Below are 18,565 nucleotides of genomic sequence, written 5' to 3'. Positions count from 1 at the left end.
GCTGCTGCCGCCGCCGCCGCCGCCACAGTTCGAGCTCACCGTCGTCTGCCACTGGCCCTTTTCATCTCTTGCACTTCGACATCTGCGAAGGAGACGAAATCATTGCAAGGAGGTGGGTGATGATGGGGGGAGAGGTAGTAGGTAGCACGGCGGACGAACAGTGTAGCGCAGGTCCAAGATTTAAGTAGGTGTAGTTGTAGTCAAGAAGGAGGTCAAAAGGGAAGGAACAGGATTGCAGGGGTCGGATCTGCCGGTCCATACAGTACAGGTAAGTAAGTACTTACTTACTTAAGTGTGTGTGTGGTGCTGTACTCCGCAAGTACAGAGTACAGTAAAAGTACTAATAGTACTTATTGTCCGCGTACCTGAACAGAGTACAGTAATACTTACTGTACTTACAGTACCTACAGTAGCTGTACTCCGTACTGTAGTAATAATACTTGTGCTAAATTGTGGCAACTAATACTCCGTATGTACTCCGTACTCCCTCAGTATGTTCAGCCTATCCACTTAAAAGTTGGCTGGTTGATACAGATAAGTCAGCGGTGGGGTCTGGTCTTGCCTGACAGGACGCGATAAGCCAAAATTTTGGACGGGTTTGTCCCGATGGCGGATACTCCAATACAGAAGAATTCCCTTTCTCTCCAGCTCCCTTGCAACCTCCGCGTTGCCGAGCAATTGGCCCGAAAACATGTATGCGAGGTACATACCTCCGCCGAAGCCTGCCCAAGGTAGCAAAGTCGAGGCCTCTCATGCACCGCCAGCCTCGTCATCCCGACCAGCAGCACCTGCAGCAGCAGCGGCAGCACCAGCACCCGCCGATGGCTTCAGCTATGCCCGCTACGTACCAGGTGTGAAAGCTGCGACGAAGGCCGAGCCGGTGCCAAAAGTTCATTACTTTGATGACGAGCCGAGTCTGCCTCAGGCCAAGCGTAAGAGGGAGACGGCGCCGGAGGCGAGCGATCATGGTCGACATGGAAGCAAAATGGCCAAGCTGGGCGTGACCCAAGAAGCACTTGAGGATGCAGGTCCAAAAAAGAAGAAGAACAGGAGGAAGCGCAAGCAGAGGACGAGGGCCGATGAGAGTGATTCGACCGAGTCCGACGAAGAGCCGTCCGTTCCCGAGCCTGCGCCTGTCCGAAGCCTACAATCCAAACCGGCAGAATTCCCGGAGCCTTCTGAGACGCGGGGGGAGGAGACAATGCGAGAAAAGGAGCGGCCAAAAGAGAAGTCCAAGCGGAAGCAGTCTCCATCAGAGGAGCCGCATGATAACGATGTGTCTATGGCTGATGCGAAGCCGACGGTGGATGAGACGGTGCTTTCCCCACAACCCGAAACAGTGCCAGTCAAGGACAAGAAACGGATAAAAGAGAAGAAGAAAGCACGGAAAGTGGGAGATATACCGGAGGGCGAACAAGAGGAAGATTTGCGCCACAAATCCGTTCTGGAGCGAAAGACAAAGTCGCTCAAGATAGCCACGGCAATTACGTCGGAGGGCACTGGCGATGAGGTCGAGGAGGAAGCAGAACTACACGGACTTGAACCTCTCCCGCAGCCGGAAGTGGTGGTGGATGAAGAAGGACCGAAGCCGACATATGATACACTGCCGTCCTGGCTGGCAAACCCCATTCGCGTCAGCCAGGACAGCCGGGCACCATTTACAGATATTGGAATCCCGCCCAAGACGTCTCGTGTCCTGGAGCAAAAGGGATTCCCTGAAGCGTTTGTCGTCCAGACGGCGGTAATACCGCTGCTGCTGCCGACAAGCAAGCGGCGACCGGGCGATGTCCTTGTGTCGGCTGCCACCGGCTCCGGCAAGACATTGTCGTACGCGCTACCCATCGTCCGGGACATCAGCCAAGGCGTAGTCACGAGGCTGCGGGCACTGGTTGTTTTGCCGACTCGAGAACTTGTCAGGCAGGCGCAGGAGGTGTTTGAGATGTGCTCCAAAGCCTACGAGGGCGACGGCCGCAAGAAAGTCCGGGTTGGCGTGGCCATCGGCAGCCAGATGATCAAAATGGAACAGGAGACGTTACTGCAGAGCGAGTCCCGGTACGACCCAGTTGCGTACAAGGAGATACAGGAGGACGGAAGACGGCAACAAGTACGGAATGCCGCCTCGGCCGACGTGGACGACATGGGGACAGACAGCATAAACGGCCAGTTAGGTCCTTGGGAAGGCCAGGTGCTGGAGTATTGCTCGACAGTGGATGTCTTGATCTGCACCCCAGGCCGACTGGTCGAGCATATTGAGCAGACGACCGGCTTCAGCCTCGACTACGTGCGCTGGCTCGTTGTCGACGAGGCCGACAAGCTTCTGGCCCAGAGCTTCCAGGGTTGGCTGCCCGTCGTCCTCGACAAGTTCCAGCTCAACCGATTCAGCGCTCGAGACTTTCCCGACATGGCCTATTCCGGCGTGCGCAAGGTCATTCTCAGCGCGACGCTGACGCGGGATCTGAGCCTGCTGAGCCAACTTGCCTTGCGGCGACCGCAGCTGATTGTGCTCGAAAACGAGGGCGCGGCCCAGGTGGCCGAGCACACGCTTCCGACGTCGCTCAGGGAGTTTGCTGTTCGCGTGCACGAGACCAATCTTAAACCTCTATACTTGCTCGAGCTGTTGCGAGGCGGGCATATGACGGTGGCCGACCCTGCGAGTGCCGGCAGGGTCGTCTCTCTCCTGACGAAGGAGGCGGCGCCAGCGCTCGTGCCGGATGCCAACAGCAGCTCGGACGACAGCTCGGACACGTCGTCGGACTCTGCCTCGGACGGCGGCTCGGATCCATCATCCGACTCTACCTCGGATACCAGCTCTGACGAAGATGACAGCTCGGACGCGGACAGCGCTCCGGCTCCGCAGGCCGAGGAAGCGGCGGCGACGCCGGCTTCGGCAGCGCCTCCACCGCCACACTCGCTCATCTTCACGAACTCGAACGAGTCTGCCCTTCGGCTGTCGCGACTGCTCACCCTCCTCGACGGCTCGTTGGCAACGCACATCAGCACCATCACGTCAACAACGGCGACGCACCTTCGCCGAAAGACGCTGCGCGCCTTCACCTCACCCTCGTCTCCCGTGCGGCTCATCATCGCGTCGGACCTCGTCGCCCGGGGCATCGACATTCCCAAGCTCGGCCACGTCATCAACTACGACCTGCCGCCGAGTGTGGCTGGCTATGTGCATCGTGTCGGCCGCACAGCGCGCGCAGGCAGGTCAGGCTGCGCCTGGACACTCGTGGGCGACCAGGAAAGCGGCTGGTTCTGGGGCAAGATCGCCAAGGGACAGGGCATGCGGCGGATGCAAAAGGTGGAGAGGACTAGGATCGAGGAGATGGGCGAGGAGCAGGTCAAGGAGTACGAGGATGCGCTGACTCGGCTCGGCAAAGAGGCGCTCGAGCTGCGTCGAAGGTGACGGACGACGGCTTCGAGCCGAGAGCAGGGCAGCTTGCGAGGCCGTGAGGTGTTCTTTTTGCAGCAGCGCCAAACGTGCGAGCGGAAATGACCAAAGATTGCATTGCATGCTAGAGTTTCCGTACGTGCGTGCCTCGACTCGCGGCAGCATTGTCACAATCTGCTCGCGCTGTTTCGTTCCATCATGTTCGGCGTCGGCAAGGGCTCGCGCACGGCGCCGTACCCTCGGCCCCTCTCCTCGTCTTCGTCTCCCTGGCCTACCAGAGACTGACCGGCTATGGCATCGTAATCGGCCTGGGTCCAGCCCTTGGTCCGCAACTCGGTCCACCACTTGGTGCGCTCGCGCATGATGAGCAAGCCCACAATCTAGTACCATGCCACGGTTAGCACGTCAAGGTACCGGGGCGGCTGGAGGGGGGTGACGGACCTGCATCAGGGCCACGACGACGACGACAGCAAAGTCCACGGTCGAGGTGGCCTGCATGGCGGACCTCCACGGGGCCTCGCATGAGACGGTACGTCCGTAGAGCACGGTGCAAGAGGTGCCCTCGAAGGGGTAGGCACGATCATGGATGGTCCGCAGGCCGCAGCAGCGATAGGTATCCTGAACAAGCCGGAGGCGGTCGGCGTCGCGGGCGTCATACATGGCACGCCACTCACGCTCGAGCACGCGGTCGAGGGCGGGCGACGGCAGCAGGGCCTCGAGAAGCAGCGCGGCGAGGATGGCGGTGGCGACGGCCTGCAGGGCCTGCAAGACGATGGGCGCTAGACGGCCGACCGAGAGGCAGCGAGCCTTGGTTGTGCAGGCGTGCGCATGATGTAGCAAGTTCGGGTATATGTATGCGTTGACGAAGGCGCCGATGGGGAGTACGACGACAGGTATGGTGACGAGCGGCGGGAGCGGTAGCGAGAGGTGCTCTGCGTGGAAGTGGACGACACTGCTATCGCTGTCAGCAGGCCATCCTGCGTCGGATGCCCACGGTCAAGGGTCTACTTGCAGTGCAATGGCGAAGAGCACAAGGCTGGCCTATGGCAAGGCGGGCAGGTCGTTTGTCAGCTTTTCCCCGGAAGAGTTTGACGAAGCTCGCTCATCTCAACTCGAATCAGCTTCAGCTCCAGCCCACTCACCAGCATGTAGACGATGCCCGGGTTGATCATGATGCAACTCTTGCTATGCGGTGCAGCACTCGGGAACAACCGATCCGGGACACTCAATGGAATCAATTAGTTTGAATGTGAAATGGAAAGAAAGAAATCCATGTCGGCGGTCAGGATGGGATGATAAAGGCGGGGGGAGGTTGTGGAAAAGGGGGAAGACCTACCTCGTCACTCGTCACCCCATGTCTCATGTCTCAGTGCAACAGGCGGTGGACGGTGAAGCTGTGGACATTTGTCCCCGGCCCTCAGCCACCGAACCATGTGTGGTATGACCGTAGTACCCCGCCTCGATCGCTGGGGAAACCCTTTGTTGGCCGTCTGTTTACCTCAACCTCCTCCCTTGATATTCCATCTTCGAATCGCCATGCTGCTGTTGGATGAATCCTTCACATACAAGGGCCTGCCTCAGTACCTGAAGTAACCTGCATGTTGACCCAGACCCATTCCTTCCTTGCCTCTACACCGACAGGGGATTCGGCAAGGGAAACCGGCTAGCTTGCTGGCAACTGCACACGCAGCAAGGCAGGTACGGCCTGATGTTGCGCGTTCATGATCGGGATGCTCGGTAACATCCGTACCATACGGATTACAGTGCTCCGTACTGTATCAGTACTAGCAGCCAACGTACAAGTACCTACCCTGCGATGGCAAGAAGGGAGGCGGATAGGGCAGACAGCAAAGAAGTCGGGACTGCAATTGGGAGCGGGAGCATTGTTCTTCCCTACAGGAATGAACCCGGAGACCCGTTGATGCTTCCATGAATCGAAACACTGCCAGCGCTGAATCCCCCGTCGCTTCATTTCCGCTCGGCACGACCGCATATACACATACGTCATATGCATATTACCTTGCGTACTGTATGCGAAGGTGTCAATGTAGGTGATGCAGTAGCATCATATGACAAACCTGCGGAGTAGATACTCCGTATACTCCGTACAGTTATGCAGGTATTGTAGTTAAGTGCATGCATTAATAATTGCTTACTGTAATTGACATGGATGAATCAGCCGCGCCGATGATGTGTCCGCCAAGACAGTGCAAGTGGGGCGACCGGAGGCCGGCCCGAACCGGGTACTCATCTCAGTAGTAGAGCTTGTTCGTGCTGCAAGTATTGACCGCAAAGTAGTTACTGTACATGTACTTACACCTACTGTACGGTGTACTTACTCCATCTACACTTGCTTGTATGTACTTAAGAGTATGTACTCTGTAATACTCCGTACTCCATCGTGATAGACGGTGATCCAATGATCCGACAGTCTCGGCTGCCTTGGCGTCAAGGCATAAACAGACGTGACATGACATGGATCCAGAATGTAATCCTGGTGGTTTCTTCAACTTGGATAATAGGACGTATGCTTACATCTATTAGAGGCCCTTTTCCACCAAAGTCTGATTGGCCTTTCTGGCGTTGACATTGGTGCCACGCACTCTCATTACCTCGCAGACGGCCAAATAGATACGCCGTTTCGCCAACGTGCCATTCGGATCTCTGCGCAAGTCAGGCGAAATGAATACAGGCTGCCGAGTGCATGGAAGCGTACTCTGATTCGTCGGAATTGACGATACGCTTGGGTTTTGCGAGGGAAGCACAGCACCACGTTGTCTCCGAAGTAGGGGCACTAGCACGGATGAAGCGCATATGGAAGCGCATATGACGGAGCGCCATCCGCCCATCCTACCGACAAGTGGCCAAACCCAAAGGACAAGGCCGAGACAAATGAAGGATCGATCCGATACTTGGATATGACACAACAACCGGATGCAGCAGAATGGGCACACCCTTATTCAGAAAGTAAGCTGCGGGTATGGGTATGTATGAAGTGTTGGCCTCGCGAACAACAACCTGTGACTTGTTGCCATGTTATCTAATTCGTAGAACGAGTGAAAAGATGCCTCAAAACTCCGATATTCCTTCGCTGTATGGTATCATGATTGCCAAAAATGACTCAACGGACAGGCCAGATACTTCCAGCTTCATACAGTATGATAGAACAAAACCGCACACCAACATCACCTCTAGCTGCCCCGGTAGCCCCGAAATGCAGTACGCCTATTCCCGGGAGCTGGGTCATTCATAAAGTCGTACGAAACGGTCGAAACAAAAAGCTGGGGTACCCAACATCTAGCACATGGACGGCGGCTTGGAGCTCATGATAAACTCTGCGCCACGGCAGCTTGGAGGCCCTCGAGCAAGGCAGCCTCGGCAGCATTATCGTTGTGCTGCATCTCGTCTTTTGATTTGCACCCTTCCGCCGCTGGAACACCGGAGAGAGGCATTTGAGTCGGCAACGACACGGAGGCGGTATGCTGAGCCTGCGGAGATTGCTGTGCATTGGACGCGGAGGCTTGCGGGTTTTGAGCCTGCGGATGCGCGTGCGCGTGCGAGTGGGCCGCGGCCACTGGTGTTGCCGAGTTGCTCTGTGCGACCTGTTTTTGGTCTGTCGTCTGCAGGCTCCGACCTTGGTTGGTAGGCCCACCCTGCTGCCCTGCATTCTGGCCTTGTTGTGGTTGCGATGGTGCTTGCTGTGACGGAAGGGATGGTCCTTGTTCCTGTCTCTGGCTGGCCTGCGCCTGGTTTTGCGTCTTGGCCTGAGCTGGTTGCGATTGCGACAAAGGTTGGGCCTGAGCTTGACCATGGCCCTGGCTCTGGACAGGGGTTGTCTGGACCTCGATCGGGGCGCGAGCTTGTGTTTGGGCTGGAACGGCAGCTGGGACTTGGCCTACCATGTGCGACTGTGTCTGTGCCTGCGCTGGCGTCTCGATTTGCAACTGCGTTCCATTCTGAGCTTGAATGCGAGACCCTGGAGACGCGTGAGGGACAGAAGGTGACGGACTAGGCTGGGCAACAGGTTGACGTTGCTGCTGCTGCTGCTGCTGCTGCTGCTGCGTCAGGTAGTGATGAGTTGCTTGGTGGTGAAGCGGCTGGTTCCCGTATCCTTGCGGCTGTGGTGGTCTATGGCTCTGGGTGTGTGGTCGCAGAGGAGCCAAGGGCATCGACTGCAGGACCTGCTGCGTCGTCGCCTGAACCCCGAGCCTCGCTGCCTGAGCTGGGGATGCGTTCGGCGCAGCGGTGGCCTGCGCCGGTGCGTGCTGGTTACGTTGCGCAACCGAGGCTGTCTGTTGGCCAGCAGCTGCCTGACCAGGCGTTGGCACGGCGTTGGAGCCTGTGCCGATCGCAGGGCTGCCCGACGACCTGTCCTGCGGTGGATGTTGCAGGCCACCGGCGAGGGCCATGATGCCTTGCAGCTTGGCTTGGTCCTCCTCCGAGGTCAGCCGGGCCCGCTCCTCGGCCTCTTTTCTCGCAGCTTGCGTCGGCGCTCTGGTTTTAAGCTCGCCCGTGACGGCCTGCAGGTAGTAGGGCATCTCCGAATTTGTCTTGAGAAAGAAGAGCTTCAGGTTTCGGGCCTTGTCCTTCAGCTGCACCTGCGTACGGTCCTTGAGTATGTCGGACATGGTGCCGCTCGGTCCGAACAGTGTCAATATCTGGCTCCAATGCGGACCCTTGACCATGTCTAGCCCCGCCATGAGAGCCTTCTCTTCCTCCTGGGTCCATGGTCGACGAGTCGAATGGAGTCCTTCCCTCCTCGTGTGTGCCGATGACTTGGACAGCGCCGCCTGCCGGGCCTTGTCATACAAGATGGCGCTGGGAAACGACTGATGCGGCGGCAAATTTTCTCCGGGCGCGCGCGGTTGAGCCTGCGGTTCGGGTGCCGGCTGCGCGTACGTGGCATAGTAGGGGTTCTGCGCTTGATGCTGCTGCAGCTGGTGCAGGTACGGCAGCTGACTGGCCATAGACTCGGCTATGCAGGCGTCAGCATCGCATCAGGGAACCATCGCGACCGACAACACTCACTTGTGCTCTGAGGAACGGTTGGCTGGTACGGAACAGGCGAAAGACCGTGAAGGGTCGTCTTGACGTAGTTGGACGTGCTCTCGGCGACCAGCGCCTCCAGTTCCTTGTAGTCGGTCATCAGGTCGACCTTGCCATTGGTCTGACCAGAGGAACCCTCCATCTTCGTTTCTCCATTCGTCTGCTCGGCCGAGTGTGGAGCGCCATCGGTCGCCGGTGCTGCTGCGCTGCCCTCCTCCGATGTTGCGAGCCCAGCTAGTGCATCTTGCACGAGGCCGGATGTCGTCTTCTCAAAAAATGACGAAAGGTCGTCCAAATCGACATCGACATCGACGCCAGCAACGTGATCGACATGCTCAACCGACGACGGCTCGGGTTCTTCGATGGTGGGGTCGTCCTCGACTTGCAGCAAAATGCCAAACTTGGTGGCCAGCTCCGATACGGACCGAAGTCTCTTCTTGACATATTGGGCGTATGTTCGCAACAACCCCTCCAAGGGATGTTTTTCCCTCAACGCAGCTAGAATGTGGCTCTGTCAGCATTGCTTCCCTTCTCAGTCGCATACGCCAGGTCGAGAGGTTGACAAACTCGGCTCCGGCTGCTCTTCAGCCTCCCCCTGCAGAGTCTCTTTTCGAGACTGAACCGTCGACACAAATTGCTGATCGGCTGATGTGAGCTCATCACCCCCGTGCTGGCCTCGTAGCTTGTCCTCGAGCCCCGACATCAGAATCTCTCCGAGAACCTCTTCCGACGGTTTTTCCGGCTGCTTCCCGACGAGCGATTCGACGGCTCTTTGAGTCATGATTCCAAGGTAGAGCTCTTCCATGCCGGCCGGTAGGTCCGACACTTGGCAGCCGAACATGGCCAAGAAGTTTTCGTCGGCTTCGTCGAGCGAGGACTGGCAACCTTCGACAAGCCAGGATCCAAGTTGGGCCAGATTGGCAAGCTCGAGCAAGACGGCGGAGTTGGCGTCGTGCATATCGAGCTCGTTGGCCGAAACAACAGGCTTCGGCGAGTAGAGTCTTCTGGTCTGCTCAAAAGACTGCTTGAGTTGACGATAGGAGCGGCCGTGGCAGGATTCGGCATTTCGTATGCTCTTTATTGTCTCGTCGAGCGGCGGCTGCACCATGACGAGCAGGAGAGAGAGGGCCTGCGGTGTCGGGTAAGTGGTCAGCCAGAGACAGAGACGCCAAGATTCCGCGGCGGAGACGTACAAGGTTGCCGAGGGCATGCAAATTCACTTCTTGAATATACCTTTGCGGGTCTGAGGAGAAGAGGGCTCGAGGCTTCACAATGTCCAAGGCGGGCACGTCCGTATTCGTCGGCATGGCTGGGGTCTCTGGCACGTCGGGCATGCGGCTGAACTGGTCGACGAGATCGCCAACGTTGGAGAGCGCATTCTGGACGAGCAGTGCCAAGCCGTCCTCGAGGGAATCTTCGTCGGCATGCACTTCTACCTTGGTTCGTTTCGCTTCCGGGCTTTCGGTTGCGCCCACGCCAACCTCATCGAACGATCGCTTCAAGGCGATATCGGGCGAGAGGCTAAAGTCGAGCCCGTCGGGGAAAGGAGCGTAGTGCTCTTGCTTGATGTCTAGGCAGCAAGATGTCGACGTCAGCATGTTGCCGAGGGACAGGGAGGGTGAAGGGGGATGGCGGTGACCTACCCGATGCCGAGTCGGGAGCGCAAGCCTCCGCGTGCGCCGGCTCGGCCATGATGCCAATTGCCCTTTTTACCGCGGCGGTGAGGACATGTGTGTGTGAGCAGAATGACGAGTCGGTTGCGCGATGAACATGAACTGTTGGCACTTAAACTGATCTTAGGTCCGTAGATAGAGCGGGCCTCCGATGAACTTCCTACCGCGGGCGGTCGGAGAAATTTTGCTGAGTCAGAACCGCCACGGCTGCCCTTATATCTTGCCCCAAAATTCTGCCGTCGTTGATACACAATGCTCACAGCATGAGAAATTGCCTGCTGAAAATAATATTGTCAATGCCGAATTAAAAAATGGCCACACTTTGTCATCGTCGCCGAGGCGTCAGCTGGAAATAGCTCTATCTCGATCTCGACCGATAGCAGGAAAATTGGCAGTCCAAAGTCGCACTTCAAATTGGATTAGATTCGCTCTGCATGCGATTTGCCATAGGACTGATTGAAAAGCCTGCTGTTCCGACAAACGCTCTAATAGCCGTCACAGCATCAGCGGAGGAAAGTTTTCCGCCGTGGCAGAATTAGGACTAGCGGTATTAGTCAGCGTGACATTCTGATGCTATGCCATAGGATCCGTCTGCAACTAATACTTAGTACTTATTAGTAGTTCGTGATGTCTGAAGCCTAGTGTATATGCACGTACAAGTAGTTGGCTGTCTGCTTCCCCCTCAACCTCGGATCTCGAACTGGGGAGCGAGAAAAGAGTTGAAAATAAGGGCCACAGTTAGCCTATCATACTGATACTTCTTTCCACTCACTCGAAATTCCCAAGACGTTGTTCCCAATCTGCCCTGGACTGCTGCTCGCCAGGTCTCAAAGTTTGTCATGTTCATTCCCTAGCGACTTCTCAATGTGCTCATTTTAAGGCGGGCATGCCTTCTGCTGTGCGTCACATGCTCTTGTGCCCTGAAATTGCACTCGTTGCTCCTTGGAAATTCCTTCATTTTTGACCATGTTACGTCTCGAGATCCTTGCCATCCTCACGGTAATTGCGAATGAGGTACATGAGCCTCATCGGCCAGCGTGCAGGAACCACCTAAACCCAGGTCCTACTCATCCAAGAACGCGGAGATTGGCACGCACCTGCCTGCCGCAAAATATTGGAGAAGCATCCAGCGCCATGGATTCCGCATTGCCTTTATCTCGAAGTCTTGCGATAATTAAAGCACTGCTCGTGACCCGTCGCCGGCACCTAAAGACTGCCATCATGCTCCAACATTCAGCCTTCGATTTACTCCTGTTCTGTTCCAGTAATTCATTCATATTCCTGGCGGACAAGTGCTTGACCTCAGCTCGAACTCCGACGATAATAGGCAACGACAAGTCGACGATGTTGAGGGACAAGTCGCAATGTCCAACCCACACACGCATCCCATGGGGCGCTCGAGACCACCAATACAACTATCGGCTGCGATATTTCATCATCGGTCTTCTCCTGATCACTTTCACCTCCGTGATAATAGTTGGCGTCGTCTTCATGTTCATCCAGCGAGACGGCACAAGGGACAAATTCAAGTCAGAGCTTGCCCTTGGGTACGACGAAGCGATCGGGACTACGATGATGATGTGTCCAACCAATGGACCGCGTGGCGTGGAGGACGAGAACACCTGCCATCGACCATTTCTGGGCGGTTATGTCAGGTTTTGAGGGGGAAGCCAAGCGTACTGCTCCAGACAACAGATCTCGACTGATTCGACCCAACCAACTGCATGCACCGGCCTTTCCCAATTTGATTATGCTGTATTCGCATTTTTTTCGTGGGACAGAAATGCCTGAAATATAATTACATGACATGCCTGCCGTCCAAGTCAACGCACATGGTTACGCAACGGGAACCAAGGTAGCATTGAATTAATGGTTCTCAGGCCCGTCCATCCACCCATCCTTGTCCTCATCGCCATTATGCGTACCGTCGCCTCTCTCATTCCGAATGCCAATCTTGAATTTGAACAGAACAAAACAGGTGATACATGAACCCGCATGAGAAGGTGCTGAGAGAAGGATATCAAATGTCAAGGCCATGGTGGACTCTAGGGGAACAAAGCCAACAACAAGGAGCGAGTAATTTGCATCTCTACAGAAAGATGGCAAGGGCAAGCACAGGTGCAACCACGCAGGCGCCAATTGTTGCCAATTTCCTGTCGGCCGCGGCCGCGTTTCGATCCCTCGCCTTGGCCGTCTCCGTTGGGTTTTGGATTTCGGTGAAGGAGCCCGAGGCCAGGCTGGGCTCCGGGTTGCCACTTGGCACAGCCGTAACGGTGGTGCCGGCTCTGAAGCCGCCCATGGTGGGAAGCTTGACGTTTCCATCCACCTCCCACCAACCACCGGACGTGGACGACGGGCAGGGGCGTGTCGAAACTCCCCGGGGGTCGTAGTCGGCGCGGCGAACGCCTTGTGGGTGAATGCCGGCCCATTTGCTCTTCAGATTGTCGAAATCAGGGTTCCTTGGCGTCGGGGTTCCTTTGCGAAAGTAACCATCGGCTACGGCGCCATCGTACTGCGTCACTTCACTCACGGGGGGGCCGCCGTACGTGATGATGCCGTAGTTGTTCTGTTCCTGGATCCACTCATAGACAATGGCACCACTCCAGTCGTCCACCATGGGCTTGCTGAAGATGGCGTCTTGGTCGTTCCACTGGCGTGGTCCGGGTATGATGCATCCCGTCTCGGTGAAGAAGATGGGCACGGGAAACTTTTGTGCGTACTGCTGAAGCTGGTCGTAAGTGGAATCTCGATAGGTGCTGGGATCGCACCACGAGTACGAATTGATGCCGAAGAAGTCCACCGACTCGGATGCGTTGCCACCGCAGGTGAGATAGTCCTGTAGCATGGGACGAAGCTCCTTGATGTCAGCAGCCGAGTAGCCGATGGGAATATTCCGATAGCCCTTTGAGTCTCTGTACGCCTTCATGTCTCGCGCAGCTGCCTTGAGAAAGGGGGCGACAGGGGAGTCTTTCTTCTGGGCGATATTTTCATTGCCCACGAAGAGACCCAAGGTGTTGTCATACTTCTGGAACGCGTCCATGACTTGGGCATATTTATCGAACTGCGTGACGTTCCAGCAAAGCTCCACCTACGATTCCATCGTCGTGTCAGTGTTTGGAAGTTGCGGGCAGACTTGGGGGATACTAACTGGCTCGATGTAAGTGTCGAAGGTGTCCATATCGACAAGAACGTAAATGCCGGCGTCTGCAAAGGCCTTCATGCAGCCATCGTGATTCGCGCTGGCGTTGACATGATAGACTCGAATCGTGTTGGCGCCGAGGTCCTTCATGAGGCCAGCGTCCAAGGTGCACTGATCGGCGTCCATGAGAGGATCCGTTGGCAGGAGTTGGTAGGCAACGCCTAGCTCGATCAGCATCGACATCAAGACGAAGATGTGCCGCGGATAGTAGCAGACCTTTGATGAAGAACTGCGATCCGTCTTTGGTGAAGAGCTTGTTGCCGCAAGCTTCCACGGGATCGAGGGCGGCAGCCGAAGCGATCAAGCCGAGGACGGCCAAGAGCGAGATTCTGGCCATTTCGTTCTTGATTTCTTGACAGACTCGGACCGGTCCTCTCTGCAAAATTTCTTCCGAGAATGGAAGTGAGAAGCCAGGAAGTTGAGAAAGTCTCTCACGAGGTGAAGGGTGAGCAGGCCACGGTGAGCAGGTCGAGCGACTGCGGTTCTGATGTCCAGCTGGGAGGCAGACGAAGCAACATCAATTGTCACGAATTGATCCCAAACAGAGAACGAGCCAAAGCGAATAGGACGATGGTGGAAGAGGTCTGGAAATGAGGACAGAAGAGGGCGGCGAGGTGGTGTCGGCAGTGTTCGGGTGGAATTGGGAACCAGGCAGGTACGAAGCAACATACAGAGCAACACGGGCAGCGACGTTCAGGGCCCCAGCTATAATATGCTTCCCGATTAACTGCTTGGCCACTGTTGTGGCAGGCCAGATCAGATTCAAAAAGGAGCGGGAGGGGGTACCGTTGTGCGGATTCACCGCTTCCCAGCAACCAGGTCAGTTCCACCATCGCAAGAGGCAAGGTCTTCGTACCTCGCAGTTGTCAATTGTCAGTCATCTAGCCACCACGCTCCGGCAGGGAATGGGAAGGTTCCCGGTTGCACCCGTAAGCTGGTTGCAGGAGCTCATCAACCTACCTTGACGCTGTGACATCGTCGAGGGAAACAGCTGCAGCGTTCCACGTTCCATTACCCAGGTAATGTCGAGATCAACCATCAGGCGGCAGGCGATTGGTTCATGAACATGCTGTGCATCAGTCATTCATTCACGACCTGTGCCTGCGGCGCATCCCTCATCAGCATGGCGTGCAGCAGCGGTTTGTTCCATGGCGTACGAGGCATGCAACTTCGTGCGACGAGGATCTCGAGGCTGGGCAGGCCAAATCGGTAGCCACGGTTTGCATGTGATCACCATGGCATCACTCTATGGCATCACTCTTTGCATGGCCTCGAGGGCAATGACGACACCGAGAGTCGCAAGGAGGGAAGGACCTTTCGGGACAATATGCTCCATCTACCGCGTCCATGGACCGGTGTTACAAACCGCCAGTCACTGGAGAGACACATGCAGAAATGGTGAGACTTCGAGAGAGATCAAGAGATGCCGAGAAAGGACGGTGTATGGATGCTGCTGACGTGTCTATCAGTGCCGAGAGTCATGAAGCAACGCTCATCGCAACGCCAGCGTTGCTTCAAAGGTCCTTTCGGTTGGCGCCGCCTTCCCTCCCGCTCCTCCCGACGAACGTGCTCATGCCGCAGTCGATGCCCGAGATGTGCCGTGCGAGACGCTGGATGCCCGCTGGAAGCACGTTGTACCAGTCCACCCAGCGGGCGTAGAATGGCATGGCCGTCGTCGCGCCCGCACCGGTGTCGATGGCAGCTATGATCTCCTTGGCCACCTCGATAGGCTCAACGACAGGGGCGAAGAAGCTGCTGGGCGTTTGGACGCCGTAGAAGAGCGGGGTGCTCAGCTGGCCTGGCGTGACGAGAACGGTGCGTATCTCGGGGTGGGATTCGCGCAGCTCGGCCGACAGCGAGCGGTGCAGGGCCGTGATGCCGGCCTTGGCGGCAGCATAGTCGGTTAGCCGTGCGGCGCCGAGGTGGCCGATGACGGATGAGATGTTGACGACTGTTCCGCCGCGGCCAGAGCGAATCATGGCCGGCAGAAAGGCCTTGAGGCAATAGAAGGGGCCAAGGAGGTTCGTGCCGAGGCTGGCGTCGATGTCGTCGAGGGTGAGGTGGAGGAAGGACTTGCCGACGACGATGGCTGCGTTGTTGACGAGGACGGTCGGCGTGCCGAGCTGAAGTTGTGCCGTTAGCCAGCCGATCCATTTCCAACCCATGCCATGGCCTGTCAAGGATCCTTGGCGGATGACGCTCTCACCTCGCGCTCGATCTTGGCGGCGACGTTTGCGACCTGCTCCCTGTCGCCCACGTCGCAGCGAAAGAAGGTCACGCCCCGCGCCTCGCCATTCTCCATATCATTGACGTCCAGCACCGCCACCGTTGCGCCGCGGATGCCGTACACCTCGGCAACGAGCAGACCGAGCCCACTGGCTCCGCCGGTGACGACGATGACCTCCTCGCTCAGGTCCACCTCACGAGGCCGACCGTGAGCGACACATTCATTCACCGCCTGCCCCAACCAGCAGAGGGAGACGAAGGCGGCCCAGGCAAAGGCGGCGACCATCGGCGGCGCATCCCACTTCACCGTCCGCGCCCGCAGGCAGAGTGGGATCAGGCAGCATACGAATGGGTGCAGCAGCGTGACCTTGAGAACCTTGACGATGAGGTCAATGGACAGCGGCGCGAACCAGGAGTCGCGCTGCGGCGGATGAGGATAGCTGGCCGAGGTGGGTCGTGCGGCCACCATCTTGGGATGACGGGGCGATGCTCTCGTAAGTGACGTGAGCAAGTGATGCTGAGCAAGCCAAGGGGCAAACTACGAAGATGTTCCAAGGCCGAGCTGAGCCCAAGGTTTGATGGTGAGAACGACGGGCCCGGCTTGCAATCCTGGTGTCCGCCTCGGCTTTCAACACCGCGTCAATCCAACTCTCCGAGGTGCCGAGTGTTCAAGGAGTGACGTGTGGGAGAGGTGAGGGAACGGTAGAAGTGGTGAAGCTCGAAAAGAAGGTGTTCATGTTGTTTATGAGGGTTGGTTGGTGGTGCGGAACCCCACCATGCAACGGCGTGACCCTGGCACATACAAGCTGGAGCAAGCTCCTGTTTTGGACCCCTGTTCGATGGCATGGCTACGTCGGTGCAAATCCATGGAATACATGTATCATAAGTACGAGTGCATACTTACGAGTACTATTAATATTCCTTACTGGACTCCGTACGGAGTGCAGTAAGGAAGCACTTGTGTGTACGGAGTATGTTTGTACATTTTAGTACTTTGTACGGACGGACTATCACTAGGTACCAAGTATTATGAGGTGTACGAAGGGAGCTCCGAGAACTTGTAAGTAAGAGGCATGTAAGTAAGTAGGTAATATTCCAAGTAGCACTCTACTTATGTACATGTTGTTTGTGCATGTACATGTACTTACAGTGTGTGTCCCTTGGCGGAACAAACATTGAACCAGGTTTGATTCCTGTCAAACCTCACAGGTTGCAAATGTGACATTGCCGCACCGCGACCGTGCGAGAGGATTCCAACTCCCGAGGAGTGTGTGGTCATGCAAGTACAGACAATGAGCAATGACTAGAATCGTCAAGGAATCCGTGGTAATGAGAATATTGGCCAGCGGGCGAAGACCCGTTTGCACCCAGCTCGACCGCCATCAAGAATACATGCAATCCGTCCGGTTCATGTCCGGCCTTGCTACGTTCCATCATGGACCGCCGGCCCTCCGCGTTCTCGCCCTGTGCTCGCTGTACTTCTTGTTCTCCTTGTCTTCCCACAGACGTTCCCTCTCGGACGCCTTTCTGGTCTTCTCATGGTATTCCGGGTCGCGCACGATGCCCTCCCTCCGCCACTTCCTTGGCGGCTTGATACCCAGGGCGGCCTGGCGCTCCCAGACTTGGATGCCACGCTTGAACCACCTCTCCTGCCGGTCCGTCTCCTCCTCGACTGACGGCTGCCACTTGCTCTTGAGTATTCGGCGGATGGCCTCGGCCGAGACTTGAAACTTGTCGGCGAGAGCCTCTGTTGTGTAGACGTCGGGAAACTGCGCGTTGAGGGCCCGGATGCCTGCGAGCGCGTCTGGGGAGAGCCGCTTGCGCGGCTTCCATCCTTCGGGGAACTTTTCTTTCAGCGCCGCCTTCTGTGTTTGCCATTTCTCTCGCTCCGTCTTGATCGGTTCGCTCTTGCCCATCTCAACAAGGGGAGGCACGTTTGCCTGAGCCTTTCGACGCTGCTTGATATTCGGCTGGCTGTCCGACGCTGCCATTTCCAACGCGGGCCCACCTTCGACCGTTACATCTTTCCTCCTCGGGGCTCGCAATTGTCTCCTGACTTGCGGCTGATGCTGCGACTGTGGTTGCGGCTTCTTTTCACCCATGTCCCGTTGTGAGGAGCTCAGCACGTCGTGCGAGGTTGCCGTCGGAACTTCGTCCCCTGCCACTCTTTGCACCGCGGCCGCTGTATTTTCCAGACCCTGCATATGTCCTTTGACTGTGTGAAATCGACGTCCCTGCGGCGGCGCAGCAATCGACGTAGCTTGCACAGCCGCGTGCTGGCGAAGCGTCGACGCAAAGGGGATGGAACGGGTCAGAGGCGCAGCGTCAACCCTATGCACCTGCGACAGTCCCTGGACAAAGATCCTCCATGGCGTGGCCCGACAGGAGCAGCTCATGGCTAGCACGTTTGTCGGCGTGGGGGCGTGCAGTGGTGATGGTCCAAGATATTGTTTGTTGTCGGGTGAAAAGTCGAGTCAACTCCGTTGCTGCGACGCTTCGAAATGAATTTCGGCCTTGGATTGCCTTGCTCGAGGGTAAGTGAAAGTACATTCGTACAGTATGGAGTATGTACTGTACAGTAGAGCAGGGGTCTTGTGGTGGGGCTCAGACGGCTGTGGCGGAGAAAACCTGACCCGTTTGCCCGACCGAATCGTCCAATCGTCCGTCCTTTGGCAGTAATAACACCTCAGCAGGTGACTCTGGTGAGCATGGCAGTTTCATTTTCCGGTTTCCAAAACGCAAATTACCAAGTCATAGAGAGAAGCCGGCGGGCCTTCATGAACAGGCGCTGGAAGCATTGTACTGCAAACCGTGAGGCAACTAGACGGTGGTGTTGACAACTATGTACTGGTACTCATTTCTCTGCACGGCTGTCATGAACGGCAGCAGACAGGGCGAGGGAGAGCGACGAAGTCTCCCATAATAGACCGTGTACAAGCAGGCACAATCCCAGGCCGGAGCGCACTCTCTACCCCCAAAAAGGGAATCCAAATCAAAGCATCCAATGCCGTCTCCGTCTCCATCGAGTGC

General features: G+C 56.7%; 6 protein-coding genes across 6 annotated transcripts; 1 reads left to right on the top strand and 5 right to left on the bottom strand.

Annotated features, from left to right (window-relative positions):
• Positions 1 to 691: 691 nt before the first annotated feature.
• On the top strand, positions 692 to 3,406 carry DCS_02332 (DEAD box ATP-dependent RNA helicase; the record flags this gene model as incomplete). Its single annotated transcript, XM_040799660.1, has 1 exon — positions 692 to 3,406. The coding sequence occupies one exon, from the start codon at positions 692 to 694 to the stop codon at positions 3,404 to 3,406; it is 2,715 nt and encodes a 904-aa protein (XP_040660543.1).
• Positions 3,407 to 3,558: 152 nt separating this feature from the next.
• Positions 3,559 to 4,563, bottom strand: DCS_02331 (uncharacterized protein; the record flags this gene model as incomplete). Its single annotated transcript, XM_040799659.1, has 3 exons — positions 3,559 to 3,771; positions 3,833 to 4,368; positions 4,485 to 4,563. 3 exons carry the CDS (start codon positions 4,561 to 4,563, stop codon positions 3,559 to 3,561), a joined length of 828 nt encoding a protein of 275 aa, XP_040660542.1.
• A 2,151-nt stretch (positions 4,564 to 6,714) lies between these two features.
• On the bottom strand, positions 6,715 to 10,129 carry DCS_02330 (MYB DNA binding protein; the record flags this gene model as incomplete). The annotated part of the gene is made up of 5 exons (XM_040799658.1): positions 6,715 to 8,366; positions 8,420 to 8,935; positions 9,005 to 9,566; positions 9,631 to 10,007; positions 10,081 to 10,129. The coding sequence occupies 5 exons, from the start codon at positions 10,127 to 10,129 to the stop codon at positions 6,715 to 6,717; spliced, it is 3,156 nt and encodes a 1,051-aa protein (XP_040660541.1).
• Positions 10,130 to 12,199: 2,070 nt separating this feature from the next.
• DCS_02329 (putative beta glucanosyltransferase) lies at positions 12,200 to 13,646 on the bottom strand (the record flags this gene model as incomplete). Its single annotated transcript, XM_040799657.1, has 3 exons — positions 12,200 to 13,198; positions 13,259 to 13,470; positions 13,526 to 13,646. The coding sequence occupies 3 exons, from the start codon at positions 13,644 to 13,646 to the stop codon at positions 12,200 to 12,202; spliced, it is 1,332 nt and encodes a 443-aa protein (XP_040660540.1).
• Positions 13,647 to 14,823: 1,177 nt separating this feature from the next.
• On the bottom strand, positions 14,824 to 16,004 carry DCS_02328 (uncharacterized protein; the record flags this gene model as incomplete). Its single annotated transcript, XM_040799656.1, has 2 exons — positions 14,824 to 15,432; positions 15,516 to 16,004. The coding sequence occupies 2 exons, from the start codon at positions 16,002 to 16,004 to the stop codon at positions 14,824 to 14,826; spliced, it is 1,098 nt and encodes a 365-aa protein (XP_040660539.1).
• A 964-nt stretch (positions 16,005 to 16,968) lies between these two features.
• On the bottom strand, positions 16,969 to 17,931 carry DCS_02327 (uncharacterized protein; the record flags this gene model as incomplete). The annotated part of the gene is made up of 1 exon (XM_040799655.1): positions 16,969 to 17,931. One exon carries the CDS (start codon positions 17,929 to 17,931, stop codon positions 16,969 to 16,971), a length of 963 nt encoding a protein of 320 aa, XP_040660538.1.
• Positions 17,932 to 18,565: the final 634 nt, after the last annotated feature.

This window comes from Drechmeria coniospora, chromosome 01 (assembly GCF_001625195.1).
Source record: "Drechmeria coniospora strain ARSEF 6962 chromosome 01, whole genome shotgun sequence".
Taxonomy (NCBI): domain Eukaryota; kingdom Fungi; phylum Ascomycota; class Sordariomycetes; order Hypocreales; family Ophiocordycipitaceae; genus Drechmeria; species Drechmeria coniospora.
The sequence above is the reverse complement of the archived record's forward strand: the minus strand, read 5'-3'. Positions and strand labels throughout refer to the sequence as shown.